Source organism: Procambarus clarkii, chromosome 33 (assembly GCF_040958095.1).
Source record: "Procambarus clarkii isolate CNS0578487 chromosome 33, FALCON_Pclarkii_2.0, whole genome shotgun sequence".
NCBI classification, from domain to species: Eukaryota; Metazoa; Arthropoda; class Malacostraca; order Decapoda; family Cambaridae; genus Procambarus; species Procambarus clarkii.
In genome coordinates this window covers 24,845,507-24,869,646 of record NC_091182.1, presented here as the reverse complement: position 1 = coordinate 24,869,646, position 24,140 = coordinate 24,845,507, and the positions used below count along the sequence as shown (strand labels likewise).

The following is a 24,140-nucleotide window of genomic DNA, read 5'->3' as shown; positions in this document are numbered from 1 at the left end:
AGAGTGACAGACCCCATAGTGAGAGTGACAGACCCCAAAGTGAGAGTGACAGACCCCATAGTGAGAGTGACAGACCCCATAGTGAGAGTGACAGACCCCATAGTGAGAGTGACAAGAGACCCATAGTGAGAGTGACAGACCCCATAGTGAGAGTGACAGACCCCATAGTGAGAGTGACAGACCCCATAGTGAGAGTGACAGACCCCATAGTGAGAGTGACAGACCCCATAGTGAGAGTGACAAGAGACCCCATAGTGAGAGTGACAGACCCCATAGTGAGAGTGACAGACCCCATAGTGAGAGTGACAGACCCCTTAGTGAGAGTGACAAGAGACCCATAGTGAGAGTGACAGACCCCATAGTGAGTGACAGACCCCATAGTGAGAGTGACAGACCCCATAGTGAGAGTGACAGACCCCATAGTGAGAGTGACAGACCCCATAGTGAGAGTGACAGACCCATAGTGAGAGTGACAAGAGACCCCATAGTGAGAGTGACAGACCCCATAGTGAGAGTGACAGACCCCATAGTGAGAGTGACAGACCCCATAGTGAGAGTGACAGACCCCATAGTGAGAGTGACAGACCCCATAGTGAGAGTGACAGACCCCATAGTGAGTGACAGACCCCATAGTGAGAGTGACAGACCCCATAGTGAGAGTGACAGACCCCATAGTGAGAGTGACAGACCCCATAGTGAGAGTGACAGACCCCATAGTGAGAGTGACAGACCCCATAGTGAGAGTGACAAGAGACCCCATAGTGAGAGTGACAGACCCCATAGTGAGAGTGACAAGAGACCCCATAGTGAGAGTGACAAGAGACTCCATAGTGAGAGTGACAGACCCCATAGTGAGAGTGACAGACCCCATAGTGAAAGTGACAAGAGACCCCATAGTGAGAGTGACAGACCCCATAGTGAGAGTGACAAGAGACCCCATAGTGAGAGTGACAAGAGACCCCATAGTGAGAGTGACAAGAGACCCCATAGTGAGAGTGACAAGAGACCCCATAGTGAGAGTGACAAGAGACCCCATAGTGAGTGACAAGAGACCCCATAGTGAGAGTGACAAGAGACCCCATAGTGACCCAGAGAGAGTCAAAGCAAGTCATTTAGAAAGCCACAGAGATAAAATAATCTGTAAGCAGTTGACCATAAATAGATAACTAATAGACCATAAATAGATAACCAATCAGAATAGATAACACGTTCAAATTTAATAGACAGCTAGAGTGGAAACCAAGAATGTTTTCACTATAGCACCTCATGAAGCCACTTAAGATAGCCAGATGCCACATTGACCGCCAGAAAATGGTAAAAAATGACAACATGAAGAACCAATGATAAATCATTGGTTCTTTATGATCGCATAGAGATCGCCAGAGCCAAATAGAGCCGTGCTGTGTGACAAAGAGCCAACATGCAGTCATTCACAGAGATAAGGCGTGAACATGAAACAAGAATTCGAACCGGGAATAACTAGAAATTGAGCCACATAGTCACGGTGAACCAGATCGAGCCCGAGGCATATGGAGCCACAGTGAATCATATAGAGCCGCATATAACGCCCTGCAGTAACCAATATAACTACAATGAGCCATAGTGAACAGTATCACAATGAAGCTAAGAGCATATAGCACAATGAACTTAAGTGCCAAGTGAAACAGATATACCACAATGAACCATTTAGAGCCGCAGTAACTCGGCTAGAACCACAGTTCTAGAGTTAAAGCTAGTTATTTAGAAAGCCACAGAGATAAAGTAAACCAAAGAGCCAAAGCTCAACCCCCGCAAGCACAATTAGATAAGTACAGTGAGCTTACAGAGCCCCAATGAGCCATATAGGGCGACAGTAAAGCCCTAAATCAAACATTCAGATTTGATTTAGAATCAGAATTCAATTCAGAATCCAGACATTCAAATCAGATGCAACGGTCACTGACGACAGATTGACAACCTGAACGACGTGCGTAAATTGGCGCCACATTACCCCAGGAGAGACTCACTTGACCCGGAACCCAGACGGAATAACAGCCACGATTTCCCCTCTCTTCCTTCCCCTCTTTCTGCACGTAGACTTGCCCCTCTTTGTCTCACCAGCTCTGATATCATGCGACTTGATCTATCTTCTCCTGGTCCTCCGCCCCAGGGAGTAGCTTTGTCCGACCACGTCAAAGATCTTCGGATTGGTTGTGAGGATTTGGACGCACGGCTGCTAAGGTCTCCATATGTTAGGCGAATCTTCATATGGATCTCCAGACGGCTCCAGCGCGTCTGACCCTCTTCGTCCTTGCGTCCAAACTTTTTTCCAGGTGTTAATTCGGAAGGAATAATGAGGTGTTTGTGCGGCGTCGTGGGGGACTGTTTCATCTGCGCTGGGTAAACACGCCCGTGTTGGTCATGCTTGTTGATGCTCCATAATATTACCATGATAAGAGGAAGATACTCAAGCGTCTGATACTTTTAAAGACTGTGGCATGGTAATCAGTTCTTGTGTGTGTGTGTGTGTGTGTGTGTGTGTGTGTGTGTGTGTGTGTGTGTGTGTGTGTGTGTGTGTGTGTGTGTGTGTGTGTGTGTGTGTGTGTTTATTCACCTAGTTGTGCTTGCGGGGGTTGAGCTCTGCTCTTTCGGCCCGCCTCTCAACTGTCAATCAACTGTTTCTACTACTACTATTTTTTTTCCCCACACCACACACAAACATACACACACACACCCCAGGAAGCAGCCCGTGACAGCTGACTAACACCCAGGTACCTATTTTACTGCTAGGTAACAGGGGCATAGGGTGAAAGAAACTCTGCTCATTGTTTCTCGCCGGGACCCGGGATCGAACCCGGGGACCATAGGATCACAATTCCAGCGTGTCCGCTCGGCCGACCGGCTAACCACCATAACGTGGATAATAACATTTCATTCACTTGGGCCATTGGAGGCTTGAACCTCAGCTCTTTCTACTGAGCCACCAGCACCAACAATAAGGAAGGATTGAAGGTTCAAGACCCCCCAATGGTCTAAGTTAAAGAAATGTTATTATCCACGATAGGGTGGTTAGCAGTTGATGTGACCAGGACAAGGAACACCTAACACCTTCATGCCAGAGTGGCACCCTAGTGAAGGCATACATTTCCAGTTGGGCAGCAGATAGGTGTCTGAATTATTTTTTCTCTCTTTTCTGAAATTCTCTCTCTCTCTCTCTCTCTCTCTCTCTCTCTCTCTCTCTCTCTCTCTCTCTCTTTCTCTCTTTCTCTCTCGCTCTCTTTCTCTCTTTCTCTCTCTCTCTCTCGCTCTCTCTTATATATATATATATATATATATATATATATATATATATATATATATATATATATATATATATATATATATATATATATATATATATATATACACACTCACAGACTCACACACACACACACACACCCTGAACCCTTCTAAGTGTGAAATATTATGTTCCAACCGGGGCATCATAGAGAATAGAGGATGTTTTGCCAAATATCCGGTCAACTAAACCTGAAGACAGCACACCCCTAGGAGCCCCCCTGGGGTTAAAAGCCATCCATGACGTCCTCGATAAGAAAATCGCCAACCTTAAGAGAATGGATGGGATGATTAAGGATATTGATGCCCATGATGCACTTTACCTCATCACCAGATGTCTGTCCCACCCCAGGTTAACCTACTTTCTGAGGTGTTCACCATCCTACAGTAGCAAAAAACTAGGAGAGTATGACCTGTTACTGAAATCAATGCTAGAAAAAGCCCTCAACCTCTCTCTCAATGACCTACAGTGGAAACAAGCCTCTCTTCCAGTAAGACTTGGGGGCCTCGGAATTCGAACAGTAACGCAAATCGCTGTACCAGCCTTCCTGTCCTCCTCCTCGGCATCCGATGACCTTGTGAAGGAAATTTTGCCTGCCTAATTACATCAGCTGGCAGGTGTACACGATCCCAATTTTACACGCTGTGCCACTGAGTAGGCCTCTTGTGCAGGCCCATCACCTCAACCACCACCCTCAAAAGCCCACAAGTAATCTAGCTGGGATGACCCATTGTAGACCAAGTTGCTGCAGAGTGCCTGGGTGCTGCAACAACACAACACGACATAAATACAAAAGTACTTAAGATACTTAAGTACCAAAGTACTTTTGTATTAATAATATATCTTCAGAAGGATGGTTTTACAGTTCATGAAGTGTGGATATATAGGCAGGAAAGGGGTGAGGTGAGGTGTGGTACAACGTCTTTAATGGGATAATAATGACTTTTAGCATTACAATATTAATTACGGGTTCACTATAGCCCGTGCTACATGGACATTTCGTTCTGAGTAGCTAAATCTAAAACATCAACAACATACGGTATTAATAAATTTGTTATGGTACGATTTGATGGTTTAAGTGCCAGGTTCGCTTCTGACGACTCACCCCTTCCCCATCTGTCCCTTATCCAAGACTTTCCTACAGCCCTCTTTTCTGCTATTCCCGACTCTTTATTTATCATTCCTCTAACCCATTCCTCCTTATTCGCTATTCTCCTTGGTCGATCTGCCTCTCCCTTTTTCACCCTCTTTCTCCTTTATTCTCGCTCTCCCTGGTCCCCTCTCACCCACACACACTTCTGTGCCCCCATTTGTATCCCTCACCCATTATTTGCCCTTCTCTTTTCCTGCTTCAAACCCATATTTTCTGTTTTCATCCTTCCTTCCTCTCCCCTTAGCCTCTCCTCCCTTTATCTTCTCCCCCCTTAACTCCTCCTCCCTTATCTTCCCTTAAACCCCCATATTTTCTGTATTCCTCACCCTCCACCACCGCCCGTTGTTGCAATATTTAACCTTTGACCTGGTGCAAGACGCGACATGGTCCGCGCATGATCCAGTCATGACCTCAAGGCCACCATTGTACTTTTGTGCATAAGTGTGTAAACGTTAGCACACACTCGAGTGTGTGCTCACCTAGTTGTCCTCACCTCACCATCGTATATTGGCCTTTCGGTCACCTGGTTCCTGTCCCCATTTCCATCACCTTGCACTTGTTACTGTTGAACTCTAGCAGCCATTTCTACTGCAACTTGTTCAAGTCATCCTGGAGAATCTTACAATCCTCAATGGGCTTACAATCAGCAGATGGGCAACCCATTTGCTGGAAGAAGAGTGGATCAACCCAACCTTTGTAAGATTACACTGACGGACCACTCAATACAGCTACAGGGAGGGCAGGAACTGTTTTTATTGCTCATCAGCCCGATGGCAGCACAATTCAAAGGCGTATAAGAATTAGTAACTGGGCATCCACAGTGAGTTGGTAGCAATACAGTTAGCACTCGAAATTATTGACAACATTGAAGTAGACAGCTTAGTTATTTCCGACTCCCATTTCTCATTACTAGCAATAAACAGTTTGCAATCAAGTAATAACGTGCTTGTCTCAGAAGCCAGACATAGATATATAAGCATACTTAGCAAGAGGGTAAATATAAAAACGTTATGGATTCCTTCTCACATTGGCCTGCAGGAACATGATAAAGTTGACGCCCTTGCTAAGGCTGCAGTAAATAAAGACAGTATTGAACGAAGTCTTGAGTTATCAAATAGGTCCCTCAAAAGTGTCCTTAGACGAGAACTCCAGGATAAATTTGAAGAAAGTAGAACAATGCAAATTGGAACTAGCAGATCCATTATTTATCATAATGAAATGTGTGAAGGAAATGTGTGAAGTAAAACATGTGTATGGGGCAAGTAACAAGGTCAGTAGACTAACAGATGTTGTCACAGCTCGTATAAGACTTGGCTACAGGTATCTCTGGCAGTTCGTCTTGTATGGGGATCTAGATGAAGTACAGTGTAAAGTGTGTGGACAAAGACAGAGACACACACTCGAACACTATATCTTGGATTGTAGTAAAATTGAGCCATTTAGAGAGAGATCAATTTAAACTCACGTTGTATGTTATGGCAACCTATCTTATTACCATGGATAAATTACCTGAAATCCTTGCACTGTATCCATATTTCCCTCCCAGTAGTGAAACAAGTAGTGTATTGTGAAAACTAATAATAAACAGCAGCTCCCCTATGACTCTCCAATATCTCCATTGCTCAATTATGTATTAGCGATAAGACCAATTATTAATGTATAATGACTTACTGTAAATATATAGCTCTTGAAATAAAACATTCTCTGTAACTAGCTCACATTGTAATTTTAAGGTGTGAAGGATAGATAAAATTGTTTATATAATAATTTCCGTTGAGGTCTGATAAAGACCTTTTGTGCCCTCTGTAATGCTTTTTGCGCTACCGCTCACAGGATGAGTATGGAGTGCACAAGAAACTAGCCGCCTCCGGCGGCAACAATCAAAATTGGTGAGTCATTAAAGGTCTTTGTTAGAGGCACGCTGAGGGCCTGTGCTGACTCTTTTAGTGTCCACGGTGATACATTGTTTGGTCCAACTGCTTTGGTTTCGTCCAGTGTTGTCAGCTGTTTCTTTGCCTCCTCTTCTGTCACTTCTATATCCATTAGTCTCTCTTCTTGGGTCATCTCCTCTTCTTACAATATGAGCTGATCAGGCTTGAGTACATAAATACTCTTCTTGTATTTATGTACTCCATCTTAGTTCTGGTGTATCTATTCTTCTTTTCCTCTATCCTTTGTCATCTGTACTTCCTCCACTCCCTCTTACTTCTTAATTTTGCTTCCTGGCACTGTCTGTTAAACCATGGGTTATTATATTCCCTCATACTTTTTTCCCCGACTGTTGGTATAAAACTTTTGTCGGCCTTCTTGCATTTCCATATGACTAGGTCCATCTTATCTTGGATTATTTTCCCTCTAAGTTCTTCCTCCCACTGCACTTTTCCCAGATATTTCCTTATCCTCCAGCAATCCCCTTTCCTATAGTCCACTCTCCTTTCCCACACCTCTTGCCCCGTGGTCACAATTTTAAGTTCGATCATGTAGTTAAAGACTAGGACACAATGATCACTGGCTCCTGGTCGTATTTCAAGTTCCAAATTCACGAAGTCTTCCTCGTTCTGGGTAAAAATCAGGTCTAATAGGCTTGGTTTATTCCCTCCTCTTTTCCTAGTGTGTTCCTTCACATGTTGTGTTTGGAGCTTCCTGTCTCTGACTTCCATTAATGAGTGTGTGTGTGTGTGTGTGTGTGTGTGTGTGTGTGTGTGTATTTACTATTTGTGCCAGTAGCATCGAGCTGTTATCTGTTGGACCCAGCCATTCTAACCGTCGGTTGTCTAATGTACTGACCCCTAACCTATTTTTCTTCTATTATGTCTACTATATATTTCTCTCTCACTCATTCCCATGCAGGAAGCAGCCCGTAGCAGCTGACTGACTCCCAGGTACCTATTTACGTACCTACACATAAGGAAACTGAAAAAGAACTTTGTGACACGGCTCGCTCCAGAGTTACGAGGGATGGAGTATAAAGAACAAATGAAGGAACTGAACCTGACGACACTAGAAAAAGAAGGGGGAAGGGATACGATAAAAAACATATATAATACTTAGGGGCATAACAGAGTAGAAATAGACGAAATGTTCAACCTGAATACTAACAGAACGAGGGGACATGGGTGGAAGCTGGAAATTCAGATGAGTCACAGAGATGCTAGGCAGTTTTCTTTTAGCGTGAGAGAAGTGGAAAAATCGAATTGAACTTTAGGAACAGGTTGAAGAAGCAAACGCTATTAATAATTTTAAAACTAGATATGATAGGGAAATGGGACAGGAGTCATTGCTGTAAACAACCGATGGCTATAGAAAGGCGGGATCTAAAAGTTAATGCTCGATCCTGCAGGCACAAATAAGTAAGTACACGCACACGCACGCACACACACACACAAACACACGCACACATATATGGGTGTGTGTGTCCCCGACAGAGGCAGAAACAAATGGGCAGAGTTCCCTTTACCCTGATACTCCTGTTCACCTAGCAGTAAATAGGTATCTGGGAGTTAGACAGCTGATACAGGCTGCTTCCTGTGTGTGTGTACTCACCTAGTTGTGCTTGCAGAATCGAGCATTGACTCTTGGATCCCGCCTTTCTAGCCATCGGTTGTTTACAGCAATGACTCCTGTCCCATTTCCGTATCATATCTAGTTTTAAAATTATGAATAGAGTTTGCTTCCACAACCTGTTCCTTAAGCGCATTCCATTTTCCCACTACTCTCACGCTAAAAGAATACTTCCTAAAATCTCTGTGACTCATCTGAGTTTCCAGCTTCCACCCATGTCCCCTCGTTCTGTTACTATTGCGTGTGAACATTTCATCTATCTCCACTTTGTCAATTCCCCTGAGTATTTTATATGTTCCTATCATATCCTCTCTCTCCCTTCTTTTTTCTAGTGTCATAAGGTTCAGTTCTTTCAGGCACTCTTCATATCCCATCCCTTATAACTCTGGAACAAGCCTTGTCGCAAACTTCTGAACCTTTTCCAGTTTCCTTATGTGTTTCTTCAGGTAGGGACTCCATGATGGTGCGGCATACTCTAAGACTGGTCTCACGTAGGCAGTGTAAAGCGCCCTAAAAGCCTCCTCAATTAGGTTTCTGAATGAAGTTCTCACTTTCGCCAGTGTAGAGTACGCCGCTGTCGGTATTCTATTTATATGCGCCTCAGGAATTAGGTTAGGCGTTACGTCCACTCCCAAGTCTCTTTCTCGAATCGTTACAGATAGACAGTTCCCTTTCAGTGTGTACTGTCTCTTTGGTCGCCTATCACCTGATCCCATTTCCATAACTTTACATTTACTCGTGTAGAACTCCAGTAGCCATTTCTCTGACCATCTCTGCAACCTGTCCAGGTCCTCTTGGAGAATCCAACAATCCTCATCTGTCACAATTTTTCTCATTAACTTTGCGTCATCCGCGAGAATTAACATGTAGGATTCCACTCCTGTAAACATATAATTTACGTATATATGAAAGAGGATTGGTCTCAGCACCGATCCTTGAGATACTCCACTCGTTACTGTTCGTCAGTCCGACTTCTCGCCCCTTACCATTACTCTCTGGCTCCTTCCTGTTAGGTAATTCCTCACCCATGCTAGGGCCTTTCCGCTAACTCCTGCCTGCCTCTCAAGTTTGTATAGCAGTCTCATGTGCGGTACTGTATCAAAGGCCTTCTGGCAGTCTAGATATATGCAGTCCGCCCAGCCTTATCCTTGTTATTTTATCATAGAATTCCAAAAGGTTTGTTAGGCATGATTTCCCTGTCCAGAACCCATGTTGGCGTTGGTACTCACCTAATTGTGCTTGCGGGGGTTGAGCTTTGGCTCTTTGGTCCCGCCTCTCAACTGTCAATCAACTGGTGTACAGATTCCTGAGCCTACTGGGCTCTATCATATCTACACTTGAAATTGTGTATGGAGTCAGCCTCCACCACATCACTTCCTAGTGCATTCCATTTATTAACTACTCTGACACTGAAAAAAATTCTTTCTAACGTCTCTGTGACTCATCTGGGTACTAAGTTTCCACCTGTGTCCCCTTGTTCGTGTCCCACCCGTGCTGAAGAGTTTGTCTTTGTCCACCCTGTCAATTCCCCTGAGAATTTTGCAGGTGGTTATCATGTCTCCCCTTACTCTTCTGTAGGTGTTGGTGTTTGTGTGTGTGTGTGTGTGTGTGTGTGTGTGTACTCACCTATTTGTACTCACCTATTTGTGCTTGCGTGGGTTGAGCTTTGGCTCTTTGGTCCCGCCTCTCAACTGTCAATCAACTGGTGTACAGATTCCTGAGCCTACTGGGCTCTATCATATCTACATTTAAAACTGTGTATGGAGTCAGCCTCCACCACATCACTGCCTAATGCATTCCATCCGGTAACTACTCTGACACTAAAAAAGTTCCTTCTAACGTCTCTGTGGCTCATGTGAGTACTCAGTTTCCACCTGTGTCCCCTTGTTCGCGTCCCACCAGTGTTGAATAGTTTATCCTTGTTTACCCGGTCAATTCCTCTGAGGATTTTGTAGGTTGTGATCATGTCTCCCCTTACTCTTCTGTCTTCCAGTGTCGTAAGGTGCATTTCCCGCAGCCTTTCCTCGTAACTCATGCCTCTTAGTTCTGGGACTAGTCTAGTGGCATACCTTTGGACTTTTTCCAGCTTCGTCTTGTGCTTGACAAGGTACGGGCTCCATGCTGGGGCCGCATACTCCAGGATTGGTCTTACATATGTGGTGTACAAGATTCTGAATGATTCCTTACACAGGTTCCTGAACGCTGTTCTGATGTTAGCCAGCCTCGCATATGCCGCAGACGTTATTCTTTTTATGTGGGCTTCAGGAGACAGGTTTGGTGTGATATCAACTCCTAGATCTTTCTCTCTGTTCGTTTCATTAAGTACTTCATCTCCTATTCTGTATCCTGTGTTTGGCCTCCTATTTCCACCACCTAGTTTCATTACTTTGCATTTACTCGGGTTGAACTTCAACAGCCATTTGTTGGACCATTCACTCAGTCTGTCTAGGTCATCTTGTAGCCTCCTACTATCGTCCTCAGTTTCAATCCTCCTCATAATTTTTGCATCATCGGCAAACATTGAGAGAATCGATTCTATACCCTCTGGAAGATCATTTACATATATCAGAAACAGTATAGGTCCAAGGACTGACCCCTGCGGTACTCCACTCGTAACGTCTCGCCAATCTGAGACCTCACCCCTCACACTGACTCGTTGTCTCCTGTTACTTAGGTATTCCTGTATCCAACGGAGTACCTTCCCTTTCACTCCAGCCTGCATCTCCAGTTTTTTCACTAGCCTCTTGTGTGGCACTGTGTCAAAGGCTTTCTGACAATCCAAAAATATGCAGTCTGCCCACCCTTCTCTTTCTTGCCTTATTTTTGTTGCCTGGTCGTAGAATTCAAGTAACCCTGTGAGGCAGGACCTGCCATCCCTGAATCCATGTTGATGCTGTTACAAAGTTCTTTCGCTCCAGATGTTCCACTAGCTTTCTTCGCACAATCTTCTCCATCAACTTGCATGGTATGCAGGTTAGGGACACTGGTCTGTAATTCAGTGCCTCCTGTCTATCCCCTTTCTTGTATATCGGGACTACGTTAGCTGCTTTCCAAATTTCTGGCAGTTCCCCTGTTGCCAGTGATTTGTTATACACCATGGAGAGCGGGAGGCACAGTTCTTCTGCTCCTTCCTTTAGTATCCAAGGGGAGATTCCATCTGGACCTATAGCCTTTGTCACATCCAATTCTAGTAAACACTTCCTTACTTCCCCGCTGGTTATCTCAAACTCTTCCAGTGGTTCCTGGTTAGCTATTCCCTCTCTTATCTCTGGGATTTCTCCTTGCTCCAAGGTGAAGACCTCCTGGAATTTCTTATTCAGTTCCTCACACACTTCCTTGTCGTTTGTAGTGAATCCTTCTGCCCCTAACCTTAATTTCATAACCTGTTCCTTTACTGTTGTTTTTCTCCTGATGTGGCTATGCAGCAATTTAGGCTGAGTCTTTGCCTTGCTTGCGATGTCATTTTCGTATTGTCTTTCTGCCTCTCTTCTCATCCTAACATATTCATTCCTGGCATTCTGGTATCTTTCTCTGCTCTCCAGTGTCCTGTTATTCCTATAGTTTCTCCATGCCCTTTTACTTTGCTGCTTAGCTAGCCTACATCTCTGATTAAACCATGGGTTTCTCATCTTCATTTCACTGTTTTCCTTTCGAACTGGGACAAACTTGTTTGCTGCATCCTTGCATTTTTGCGTGATGTATTCCATCATATCTTGGGCCGTCTTTTCCCTGAGCTCTGTTTCCCATGCTATATCTGCTAGGCATTTTCTTATCTCCTCATAGTTTCCCTTTCGGTATGCTAACCTTTTGGTTTCGGTATCCCTTCTCGAGTTCAATAACCCTTCTTCAATCAGGTACTCAAACACCAATACACTGTGGTCGCTCATTCCTACTGGGTCCTCAAAACTGATTTCTCTTATGTCAGAGTCGTTCAGGGTGAAAACCAGGTCGAGTCTCGCTGGTTCGTCGTTTCCTCTCATCCTTGTGGGTTCACTGACATGCTGGGTTAAGAAGTTTCTAGTCGCCACCTCCAGTAGTTTGGCTCTCTACGTATCCTCGCCTCCATGCGGTTCCTTGTTCTCCCAATCAATCCTGCCGTGATTGAAGTCCCCCATGATGAGCAGGTGGGATCTATTTCTACAGGCAGAAGAGGCTGCCCTCTCAATTATAGTGTTAACTGCCATGTTGTTGCTTTCGTACTCTTGACTGGGTCTTTTGTCATTTGGTGGAGGATTATATATTATTGCTACTACTATCCTTGGTCCTCCCATTGTCATGGTGCCTGCTATGTAGTCTCTGAAACCCTCACAGCCCGGGATAGCCATCTCCTTAAAACTCCATTCCTCTCTCATGAGTAGGGCCACTCCTCCTCCTCCCCTACCTTCCCTCTCTTTCCTTATTATTGTGTACTCCTGGGGAAACACGGCATTCGTTATGATTCCAGAGAGTTTTGTTTCAGTGAGTCCAATTACATCTGGGTTCACTTCTTGTGCTCTTTCCCTTAGTTCACTTGCCTTGCTTGTGATCCCATCTATGTTCGAGTACATTGCCCTGAAACTAACTCTCTTCTGCTTCTCCTCTGGGGAGGACCTGTGGGGTCTGGGGTGAGCGGGAGCTGGGAGGATCTGGTATGGGGAGACTGGTGGAGGAGGAAGGGCTTGGGGGGGTAGGGGGGAGGGGGAGGGTAGGGGGAGTGGGTGAGGGTAGGGGGAGTGGGTGAGGGGGGAGGGGGAGGGTAGGGGGAGTGGGTGAGGGGGGGGAGGGGGAGGGTAGGGGGAGTGGGTGAGGGGGGGGAGGGGGAGGGTAGGGGGAGTGGGTGAGGGGGGGAGGGGGAGGGTAGGGTGAGGGGGGGAGGGTTGGGGGGTGGGTTTTGGGGGGGCAATAAAGTGGGGAGGGCTTGGGGGCGTGGGGGGAAAGGGAAGGCTGAGGTGGTTGAGGAAGAGGGGAGGGTTTTGGGGAGTGGTGGAGAGGGGAAGGATTAGGTGGGGTGGGGGAGAGTGGGGAGCTTAGGGGGGTGGGGGAGAATGGAGGGCTTGTGGGTGGGAGGGACGGAAGGGCATGTGGGAGAAGGGAGGGCTTGGGGGATGGGGGAGAAGGGAGGTCCTGGGGAGAGGGGGGAGTGGGAGGAGGGGGGTGAGTGGGAGGAGAGGGGTGCCTTAGGTGGGTACTTAGTGGGGGGCTGACAGGGGTTGGGGCAGGTAGGGTGTCTGTTGGGTGGAATGAGGGGGTGGTGCCGCACTCCCTGTGGCTAATGCACTGTTTGAGGAGGGTTCCCCGTTTCCCTCTGGGATTGTAGGGATCGGGGGTGTGGCTCCCTGATTCCTTTCTCTCTCCCTGCGCTCCTTCCTCGCGTCTGCTGCTTGCATTCTCTCTTCCCTTGTCATATCCCTCTGCAAGAATACTCTTTTGAACTTCTCTCCACTTGCTAGACAGCACTTCCTTTCTAATAATTCCTCTTTCGCGATTTCGCTCATGAAAACCACCTTTATCATTCGGTCTCTGTCCTTGTTGTACTTTCCAAGCCTGAAAACCTTTTCAACATTTCGCTCAGCTCCCTCCATCCTTACCTCTTTAAGGATCTCTTTAATCATGTTTTTGTCCTTGTCTCTCCGCTCCTTTGGTCTGGTCCCTGTTTGCTCCTTAATGCCTGCTACTACTACTGATCTATTTCTCTCTATCAGCCGGCTGGTACATCTAGCCGCTTCCTGAGAGGAAGCCACTTCCATGGCAACTTCCTTAACGGCAGACCTAGCTTCAGGGCTCGTTTTAATTATTTCAGCATGTGTGTGTGTGTGTGTGTGTGTGTGTGTGTGTGTGTGTGTGTGTGTGTGTGTGTGTGTGTGTGTGTGTGTGTGTGTGTGTGTAAGAGAATTACATGTAGTAGACATAATAGAGGAAAATAAATTGGTTAGAAAGGCGGGGTCCAAAATCTAATAGCTCAATTCTAGATACAAATAGAAAATACACACCTGTACACTCGAGCGCACGTGGAAAATAACAGAACTTTTGCCGTGTTTGACAGTAAAAACGCAGAAGTTAAAGAGGGATCCTTGTGAGCCTACTTAACAGTATTCAAGAGAGAAAATAAGTGTTAAGAAAAGAAGGGAACAGTTTAGGAAGCGTGTCATATATATGAGAGCCATAAACAGAATTCACAAAGCACTAAGATGTCCACTTACGACAACCGAACCTCTTGTCTCCATCATGGTAGCTCAGCTTGTATTTACTACACAGTTTACGAGCTTCCAAGCTCTTGAACAGTTTAGTTAACACCGACTAAGCCGCCATGAAAGAGAAAAGAAGTATACAGATCTTGTAAGTGAACACAGTCAATCTTACGAAGATCGGAAGACAAGCCAAGCTTATCCGTGGCCCCCGGAAGATCAAGCCGGTGAGGTGTGCCCTGGGAACGTTCCCTGAGTTATTGTCACTTATAACGAATGATTTCTTCACGTTCAAGTACGTTTATTGAGATAATACAATACGTCTCAATGGGATAGAGTAGCTTAGGCTATTTCTAATCCCCTTTGTTTACGTTTCTCGGTTACTGTTGGATAATTCAACAACCGATAACAGTGAGTAATGTGCAACGAGTCGTTGGTCCTTCATATTGTTATTGTGAAACAATGACTCATGGTATGGTGGACAATGATTCATGGTATGGTGGACAATGACTCATGGTATGGTGGACAATGACTCATGGTATGGTATGAGTCCTTGTCTACCATACTCTCAAAGAGAGAGAGAGAGAGAGAGAAATCCTTAGTGTATTCTAGCCTGAGATACCGTAGTACATCATAGTCTGAGATTATCTAGTGTATTCTAGTATGAGATTATCTAGTGTATTCTAGTATGAGATTCCCCTAGTATATTCTAGTCTGAGATTCCCCCTAGTATATCCTAGTCTGAGATTCCCCTAGTATATCTTAGTCTGAGATCCCCCTAGAATATCCTAGTCTGAGATTCCTCTAGTATATCCTAGTCTGAGATGCCCCTAATATATCCTAGTCTGAGATTCCCCTAGTATATCTTAGTCTGAGATTCCCCTAGAATATCCTAGTCTGAGATTCCTCTAGTATATCCTAGTCTGAGATTCCTCTAGTATATCCTAGTCTGAGATGCCCCTAATATATCCTAGTCTCAGATTCCCCTAGTATATCCTAGTCTGAGATTCCCCTAGTATATCTTAGTCTGAGATTCCCCTAGAATATCCTAGTCTGAGATTCCCCCTATTATATCCTAGTCTGAGATTCCCCCTAGTATATCCTAGTCTGAGATTCCCCCTATTATATCCTAGTCTGAGATTCCCCCTAGTATATCCTAGTCTGAGATTCCCCCTAGTATATCCTAGTCTGAGCAGCCTGGGTTCCCCTCTGCTGATTACTTCATGTCAGTGTTAGTGTGGGGCTCCACCACCAGTGTGGGGCTCCACCACCAGTGTGGGGCTCCACCACCAGTGTGGGGCTCCACCACCAGTGTGGGGCTCCACCACCAGTCAGTCCACAAAGTGAGTTGAAATTGGAATTCTGTATTGATAAATGTACAAGTGTTTACATTTATTTACATGCATTCAGAAGCTTTAATTAACGAATTAAATGGCTGCGTATTTATAATTGCCTTAGTTTACACCACAGTGAAATACGTTATTCATTTATACAAGAAAAAAAGTGGTCCTAATGGCCTAATACTGATTGTAGTTATTAACCACATAATGTATAATAAAAAGCGGTTAAGACCCGTTAATGAAGTTAAATGAATTAATAATAATTTTTGTGTATAATTTACCGACAGTTAGAGACACATTATAAGATAATAATGATAATAATAATAACACATCAGATAATAATGATAAGAGAATCAAGTAAGATGCATATGGTACGCAAGGTCACTAATATAAACTTAATGTAAAATGACAGACACTTTGATTATTAATAATAATTATATTTATTAATTATTATTATTACAGACAATTATTAAAATTACAGACACTTGCTTTATCTAAGGCGTATTGCCCCTCGGGGCCTTCCAGGGGTGTCCAGGGGTGTCCAGGGCTCTGCTGGGGTCTCCTGGGCTCTCCAGGGCTCTTTTGGGCACTCCAGGGCTCTCCAGGTCTCTCCTGGGCTCTCCAGGGCTCTACAGGGCTCTCCAGGGCTCTCCTGGGCACTCTAGGGCTCTCCAGGGCTGACTAGCGCGAGAACGACATCACGATGCCTATAAACAGTCTTCTGGAGGAAGTCTGTGTCAACCCACTGTAATAACTACGATCGAAAACTAGTTCGATTATTATCTGCGTCTCACCCTTATGTACTGACGGCGTGCGGTGCCAGAATGCGAGGAGGACTTTAGTGTTTATTAAGACCCCCCCCCCAGTCTTTGTTGTTGACCAGGTCTGATAGGGAAATGGGAGGGGTGTAGGGTAAGAGGGGTAGAGGATGGGGACGGTGCAGGAGTGGGTTAGTGGGGTAGAGGATAGGGAGGGGTGCTGGAGGAGGGGAATAATTTGGTGGAGTGAGAACAGGTGAGGTGTAACAACTTGTGCTTACGTAATAGAATTCGTCTAAACTTTCACAATGTTGTCCCCTTGACGTGTTTACAGGGGAGAGCAATAGACCCCTAACCTGTAATACCGCCATAGCTAAATCAGCAATTATTAGCAAAAAGGCCTACCATTAATGTATAATGTTTAATAGTAAAGACATAACTATTGCAATGGAACAATCTCTGTCACTTGCTGATATTATAATAATAAGGTGTGTAGGATAGATGTAATTGTAATAATTTCCGTTGAGGTCTGATGAAGACCTTTTGTGTCGTCTGTAATCCTTTTTTCGCTACCACTCACAGGATGAGTATGGGGTGCACAATAAACTCTCCTTAGCCCCGTCTTCCTATTGTCTAGAAGGGGTTGGAGGTCAAGCTGTTTAAGCCCGCCAACTGGCCTCGTTGCACATGAGGTGTATTTTAATTTTCCTACGTTCGAAGTCTTTTTCGTATTTACTCTTGAAATTGTAAATGAAAGCGACTGTAACGATCTCTTCTCTCAGTGTATTCCACGTGTTGACCACCCTAACAAGTACATTAATTTCCTCCCATTTGACTAAAGTGTTTCCCACTGCCATCTATATATCCTCCTCTCCTTATTTGCCAGTTTGGCAACACGAGAATAATAGAAATTGTAGAAGGCCTATTGGCCCATAAGAGGCAGATATATGTTCTTCTCTACATGTTATATTCTCCCCTCCCCTCTCAATATTTTGTATGTCGTAATCTCCCCCCCCCCCCAACCACCATTTCCCTTCAGCACCTTTAACGTCGCGAGATTGAGTTCCATTAACCAATTTTCGTACCCTAGTCCTCCCAATTCAGAGAGACGCTTCCCATATGCTGAGTGACGCTGCTCTACAGACACGCTCTTAGTTCTTTTATGCCGATATTACCCTGTTTATGGGAGCCTGTGTGTTACAGCTGCAATTATTCCACTCTTAATTCTTTTTCGCTTTCTAATTCTTGTAGTTGACTTCTCATTATGGAACATTCATTCTTGAGTCCGATATCCCCTTCCCGTCTTCATTACCTCACACTTGTTGAGGTTGTACTCTAACAGCCATCATGGTCGAGGGGGAGGGGAGGGAGAGGAGAAGGAGGGAGAGTACAGAGAGGACGTGCACTAAAAGGCGCCTGGCCGTGTTTGAAGAAAAAAACTGTGAGAGGGCGCAGAACACAAAGAGAAAAGGACTGAATGGAATGTGAGAGGGAAAGAAAGAAATAAGAGATAGACAGACAGAAATGAAGAGACAGTTACTGAATTTAAAACTGACTTTGACACAGTGAGATGGGGAGGATAATATTTCTGGCAGCTCGCCAATGGACATATCCAGTGTGGAGCAGCAGTATTCCAGGATCTGGGTTGATACTAGGAGCTAGTATTCTAGGACAGCTGCTTTGGTGTCCGGCATGAACCGCATCAACATCTGGACAGTATTATGTTGTATGTTGATCTTGGAGGCCTGGTCGACGACCGGGCCGAGGGGGACGCTAAGCCCCGGAAGCACCTCAAGGTAACCTCAAGGTAGGCCCCCCTCCCAAACAAGACGACCTCTAGACGTTTCATTTTCGTTTTTCCAAGTGTTGTCAGAATTCCCACAGTTGATATGCCTCCTGGCCACTCTACCCACCCATACATTGTTATAGGGCCAAGATGGCTTGTGGGGGTCTGGTATCTCTGCATCTTTTAATGGTCGGCGTTGTGACCTCTCTCTCTAAAGGGTCAGCGGAGGTCATCCTATTCCTGTCGTGCAACACGTTCCGTGCAGGAGCTGCACCGTGTTGCGGCTGTGTCCTTGCAAACTGCAGTGCAATATACATTCGCTATTCTGTAAATATGAAAAGGAGTATGGTTCATGGATGGGTGGGTGGGCGGGTGGCTTGATCCCTAGATTATTTAATGGATGGGCTGGTAAATAATTGTTTAAATGGATAGATGGTTGGTGCTAGGATGCATTGGTGGATGGAGGGATGGAACCATGGATGGATATATTTTCCTAAATTTAGGGTTATGTGGAAGGGTGGGCAGATGGATAAGTGTATCGATAATAAGGTGAACGAATAGATGGATAAACTGATAGACGAACGGATGTATATATGTATAGGTAGACTGAAGGATGAATGGATAGAGGGATCGGAAGAAGGACGGATAAATACGAATACTACAAGAACTGCAGCAGTTTGTCATTATTGTTTGAGAACCTGCTGCTTGTGTGAGGCGGTCAAGGTCCATATAATGCCCTCGTTGTCTGTAATAATAATAATAATAATTTATGTATATCTCTCTCTCTCAGTCTGTCTGTATCTTCCCCATCTCTCTCTCTCTCTCTCTCTCTCTCTCTCTCTCTCTCTCTCTCTCTCTCTCTCTCTCTCTCTCTCTCTCTCTCTCTGTCTCTCTCTCTCTCTCTCTCTTGCTCTCTCTCTCTCTCTTGCTCTCTCTCTCTCTCTCTCTTGCTCTCTCTCTCACTCTCTCTTGCTCTCTCTCTCTCTCTTGCTCTCTCTCTCTCTCTTGCTCTCTCTCTCTCTCTCTCTCTCTCTCTCTCTCTCTCTCTCTCTCTCTCTCTCTCTCTCTCTCTTGCTCTCTCTCTCTCTTGCTCTCTCTCTCTCTCTTGCTCTCTCTCTCTCTCTTGCTCTCTCTCTCTCTCTCTCTCTCTCTCTCTCTGTAAATTAATTTCGGTGCCTAATAGATTATGTGCTTTGTTCTGACTCGTGCCTGGCATACTAAGATGAGGTGCCACTGTTCTAAGTTGAGCTGTGGCTGGGTTCAGATACGCTTTAGCTTTGCTAACTTTATGTACAAAGAGGATCTGAATTAAATGACTGAGAAAAATTGATAGATTGCACCAATCGCAGAGCCTCAAGACTTTATTCTTTGTCCCCCTTTGTCTCGCTACACTGTTTGTTTCTCCTCTATACGCACCACTTTTCATCAGTATTTAGAAATGACATTTAGACAGCATAATTAAATAACGTATTAGTTAATCATACGAGTCATTCTGGTCACTGGAGAGAAGTTAAGGTATTCAGTAACGGAAAAGACTTTAATGCAGCGTAAATGTTGAGAAATAATATGTTAATCCACCAGAAGCAAGACTGCTCAACACGGCGTGTGTGTTGGATATAAGCTGAAGGAAACATCAGAGAATTGTTGTTGTGACAGGTTACAGTGACGTTGTAATAGTTAACCACTGAAACAGCTGTACACATTATTCCTGACTTGGCAGGCTGTTGTGTGAAGCCTGCCTTCAGCCCGCGACCCCAGACAAGAACTGGGGGCCCTCACAAGGTGTTTGTACAACACACTCTCCATGATCTGCCCTGTTGAAGTGCTTTTGTCAGCGCCTCGCCTGACCTCCCTCAGAGCCTCGCCTGACCTCCCTCTCTGCCCTCAGAGCCTCGCCTGACCTCCCTCTCTGCCCTCAGAGCCTGGCCTGACCGCCCTCTGTGCCCTCAGAGCCTCGCCTGACCTCCCTCCCTGCCCTCAGAGCCTCGCCTGACCTCCCTCCCTGCCCTCAGAGCCTCGCCTGACCTCCCTCCCTGCCCTCAGAGCCTCGCCTCACCTCCCTCCCTGCCCTCAGAGCCTCGCCTGACCTCCCTCTCTGCCCTCAGAGCCTCGCCTGACCTCCCTCCCTGCCCTCAGAGCCTCGCCTGACCTCCCTCCCTGCCCTCAGAGCCTCGCCTGACCTCCCTCCCTGCCCTCAGAGCCTCGCCTGACCTCCCTCCCTGCCCTCAGAGCCTCGCCTGACCTCCCTCTCTGCCCTCAGAGCCTGGCCTGACCTCCCTCTCTGCCCTCAGAGCCTGGCCTGACCTCCCTCCCTGCCCTCAGAGCCTGGCCTGACCTCCCTCTCTGCCCTCAGAGCCTGGCCTGACCTCCCTCCCTGCCCTCAGAGCCTCGCCTGACCTCCCTCTCTGCCCTCAGAGCCTGGCCTGACCTCCCTCTCTGCCCTCAGAGCCTGGCCTGACCTCCCTCTCTGCCCTCAGAGCCTGGCCTGACCTCCCTCTCTGCCCTCAGAGCCTCGCCTGACCTCCCTCTCTGCCCTCAGAGCCTGGCCTGACCTCCCTCTCTGCCCTCAGAGCCTGGCCTTACCTCCCTCTCTGCCCTCAGATGCGCGCCCTGCTGGTACCTCTACTGAGGCGTGCCCGTGCCGTGGTGCCCGAAGAGTACGTCAAGCACACGCCTCTCATCCTGCGCGCCACGCCCTCCCTGCGCCGCCTTCCCCGCGCCCACGCCACCAGACTCATACACGGGGTACGTTGTCTCACCCAACGTCTGCTACCCATCACTAACTACCCATCAGAGACTACCCATCAGATACTACCCATCAGTGACTACCCATCAGAGACTACCCATCACTAACTACCCATCAGACTACCCATCAGATACTACCCATTAGAGACTACCCATCAGACTACCCATTAGAGACTACCCATCAGACTACCCATCAGAGACTACCCATCAGTGACTACCCATCAGAGACTACCCATCAGTGACTATCCATCAGAGACTACCCATCAGTGACTACCCATCAGTGACTACCCATCAGAGACTACCCATCAGAGACTACCCATCAGTGACTACCCATCACTAACTACCCATCAGAGACTACCCATCAGACACTACCCATCAGAGACTACCTATCAGAGACCACCCATCAGTGACTACCCATCAGAGACTACCCATCAGAGACTACCCATCAGAGACTACCCATCGGAGTCTACTCATCAGTGACTACCCATCAGTGACTACCCATCAGTGACTACCCATCAGAGACTACCCATCAGAGACTACCCATCAGAGACTGCGCAGAAGGGAACTCTAGCTCTTTAAGCCCCGCCTCCAAACCGTTCATACCTGGCGCGTTAATTTCCCATCTCTACATAAACCTTTTCATCATATATATATTTAAAGTTGTGGCTGGAACTGGCTTCAGCAACCTCCTCCTCCTTCAGTACAGGGAACGAGGGACTTCCTCACATCTCCAAGACTCAGTCGCGTCGTCCCCTTGTCCGACCTCGTTTTAAATTAAATAGGCTGCCCTTTTCCACTGTGTCTATTCCCCTCAAGATCTTTTATGCAGTGATCATATCCCTCTGTTTCTTTTCTTCTGTAAGGATGAGAGGGCAAGTTACCTTAACTTGTCCTCACAATTGAGGTACTCTCAATTCCGGCAATAATCTAGCTGTAAACCTCTGAACTTTCTCAGTTCTCTGTTTATGCTTCACAAGGTCTGGGTTCCATGCTGGTACTGCATACTCAAGTAATTGTCTAACGTAGGTAGTGTCTAACTTAGTGTGTGTATGGACTTGAAAACATCCTTGATAACATTCTTTAACGACGTTCTTATGTTTGCTAACTTATGTCATGTTCACAGGAGTGTGTGGTGGTAGTGTTCACAGGAGCGTGTGGTGGTAGTGTTCACAGGAGCGTGTGGTGGTAGTGTTCACAGGAGCGTGTGGTGGTAGTGTTCACAGGAGCGTGTGGTGGTAGTGTTCACAGGAGTGTGTGGTGGTAGTGTTCACAGGAGCGTGTGGTGGTAGTGTTCACAGGAGTGTGTGGTGGTAGTGTTCACAGGAGTGTGTGGTGGTAGTGTTCACAGGAGCGTGTGGTGGTAGTGTTCACAGGAGCGTGTGGTGGTAGTGTTCACAGGAGCGTGTGGTGGTAGTGTTCACAGGAGCGTGTGGTGGTAGTGTTCACAGGAGCGTGTGGTGGTAGTGTTCACAGGAGCGTGTGGTGGTAGTGTTCACAGGAGTGTGTGGTGGTAGTGTTCACAGGAGCGTGTGGTGGTAGTGTTCACAGGAGCGTGTGGTGGTAGTGTTCACGGGAGCATGTGGTGGTAGTGTTCACAGGAGCGTGTGGTGGTAGTGTTCACAGGAGCGTCTTGTTTACTTGCCTCCTGTTGTCCATACCCACTTTCATAACTTTGCACTTATTTGGATTGAACTCCAGCAGCCCTTCATCTGTCCACTCCTAGAGATTGTTAAGGTCTTCTTGCAGCTCCCTCCAGTCCTCTTGAGTTCTTACTCCCCCTCGTTAACTTTGCATCATCTGCAAACATCGACAGGTACGGGCTCACTCCCTCTGCGAGGTCATTTATATAAATTAAAACAGCTCTTCTGCAGCCTCATATATTCTCACTCACTGTGACTCTTTGTTTCCTGTCCGTCAAGTACTCCCGTACCCGGTCCAGTGCCTTCCCTGTTATCCCCGCTTGTCTCTTTATCTTGTGTATTAGTCTTTTGTGAGGAACTGTATCGGAAGTTTTCCGGTAGTCTAGAAAGACGCAGTCTACCCATCCTTCCTTCCTTCCTTCTCTTGTCTTATTCTGGTGACCCTGTTATAGGATTCAGTCAAGTTTGTTAAGCATGATTTTCCTTCTCTGAAGCCGTATTGCGCCTCTGTAATAAAATATACTCTCCCAAATGTTCTACTATCCTTTTTCTGATGACTTTTTTCTAGAATCTTTCACGAAATGCACGTTAATGATATTGGTCTATAGCTTAGTGCTTCATAACTGTCCCCTTTCTTGAATATTGGAACTACATTTTCCTTTTTCCAGAAATCCGGTAGTGCTCGTGGCTCTAGTATAATGTTGAACAACGTAGTTAATGGGCAACATAGGATGCCTGCAGCTTGCTTCAGTACTTATCGTTATACTCATAGTCTGGTCCTACTGCTTCTGTTACATCCGGTTCTTCCAGGTATATTTTTACCTCTTCTACATTTACTTCGATTCTATCTACTGTTGTATCTGGCCGTCTGATGTCACCCCCTACGTGGCCACCAATCTGGTTCTTGTTCGAAGACCTCCTGGAACCCACTGGTTGAGTTCTTCACACACTTCTTTGACAATCTCCAAGGTGTTCCTGCTTGTCCCCGCCGTCTGGTCACATGGTCTCGAACTGCTGCTTTCCTCGGTGTATGGCTGTGTGACAGCTTACGTTGGCTCATTGCTTTTGCCGCCATGCCATTCTCAAATTGCTGCTCTGTTGCCGTCCTGATTCTTGTGAACTCATTCCTGGCTCTCTCTGGGGCCCTCTCTGTTTGCCTCTGTACACATCTTCTTATACTGTTTCTATGCCTTTACTGTCTTCTCCTTTTCCTTTTTACACTGTTAAACCACGTGTTTACTGTCCTCCTTTCCTCCACTTCCCTCTGAGAGATATGAACTTTTCTTTTGCTTCTTTGCATTTCTGTGGTATGAGTTCTATCATCTCATTTGTTGACTTTCCTTCCATTTTCAGCCTCCCATTGAGTAGGTAATTATCCAAAGAAGACACCGAGCCGGGAAGAACATATAGCAGTCTCCCACTGAACCTTCTGCAGATAATCCCTAACCTTCCTGTAGTCCCCCTGTTCTCCCTGTTCTCTATTCTCTCTCTTGCTCCTGGCATTTGGAGGGATGTAAGTAACACCTACCGCTATCTTCATGGTCATCACTGTTATCATATCTATTAAAACATCCTTCTGGTTGATTACCTCCAGAATCTCTTCATCCTCGCCTGACAGCTGGGTGGACAGCGCTCCGGGTTCGTAATCCTGAGGTTCCGGGTTCAATCCCCGGTGGA

General features: G+C 46.1%; 1 protein-coding gene across 1 annotated transcript in view; it reads left to right on the top strand.

Annotated features, from left to right (window-relative positions):
• Nucleotides 1-24,140, top strand: part of LOC123765384 (uncharacterized) — a 473,535-nt gene that overhangs the window by 409,165 nt on the left and 40,230 nt on the right. The window contains exon 6 of the mRNA XM_069335483.1: nt 20,680-20,823. Within this exon, the coding sequence (XP_069191584.1) occupies nt 20,680-20,823 (144 nt within the window). The remainder of the gene's footprint in view (nt 1-20,679; nt 20,824-24,140) is intronic.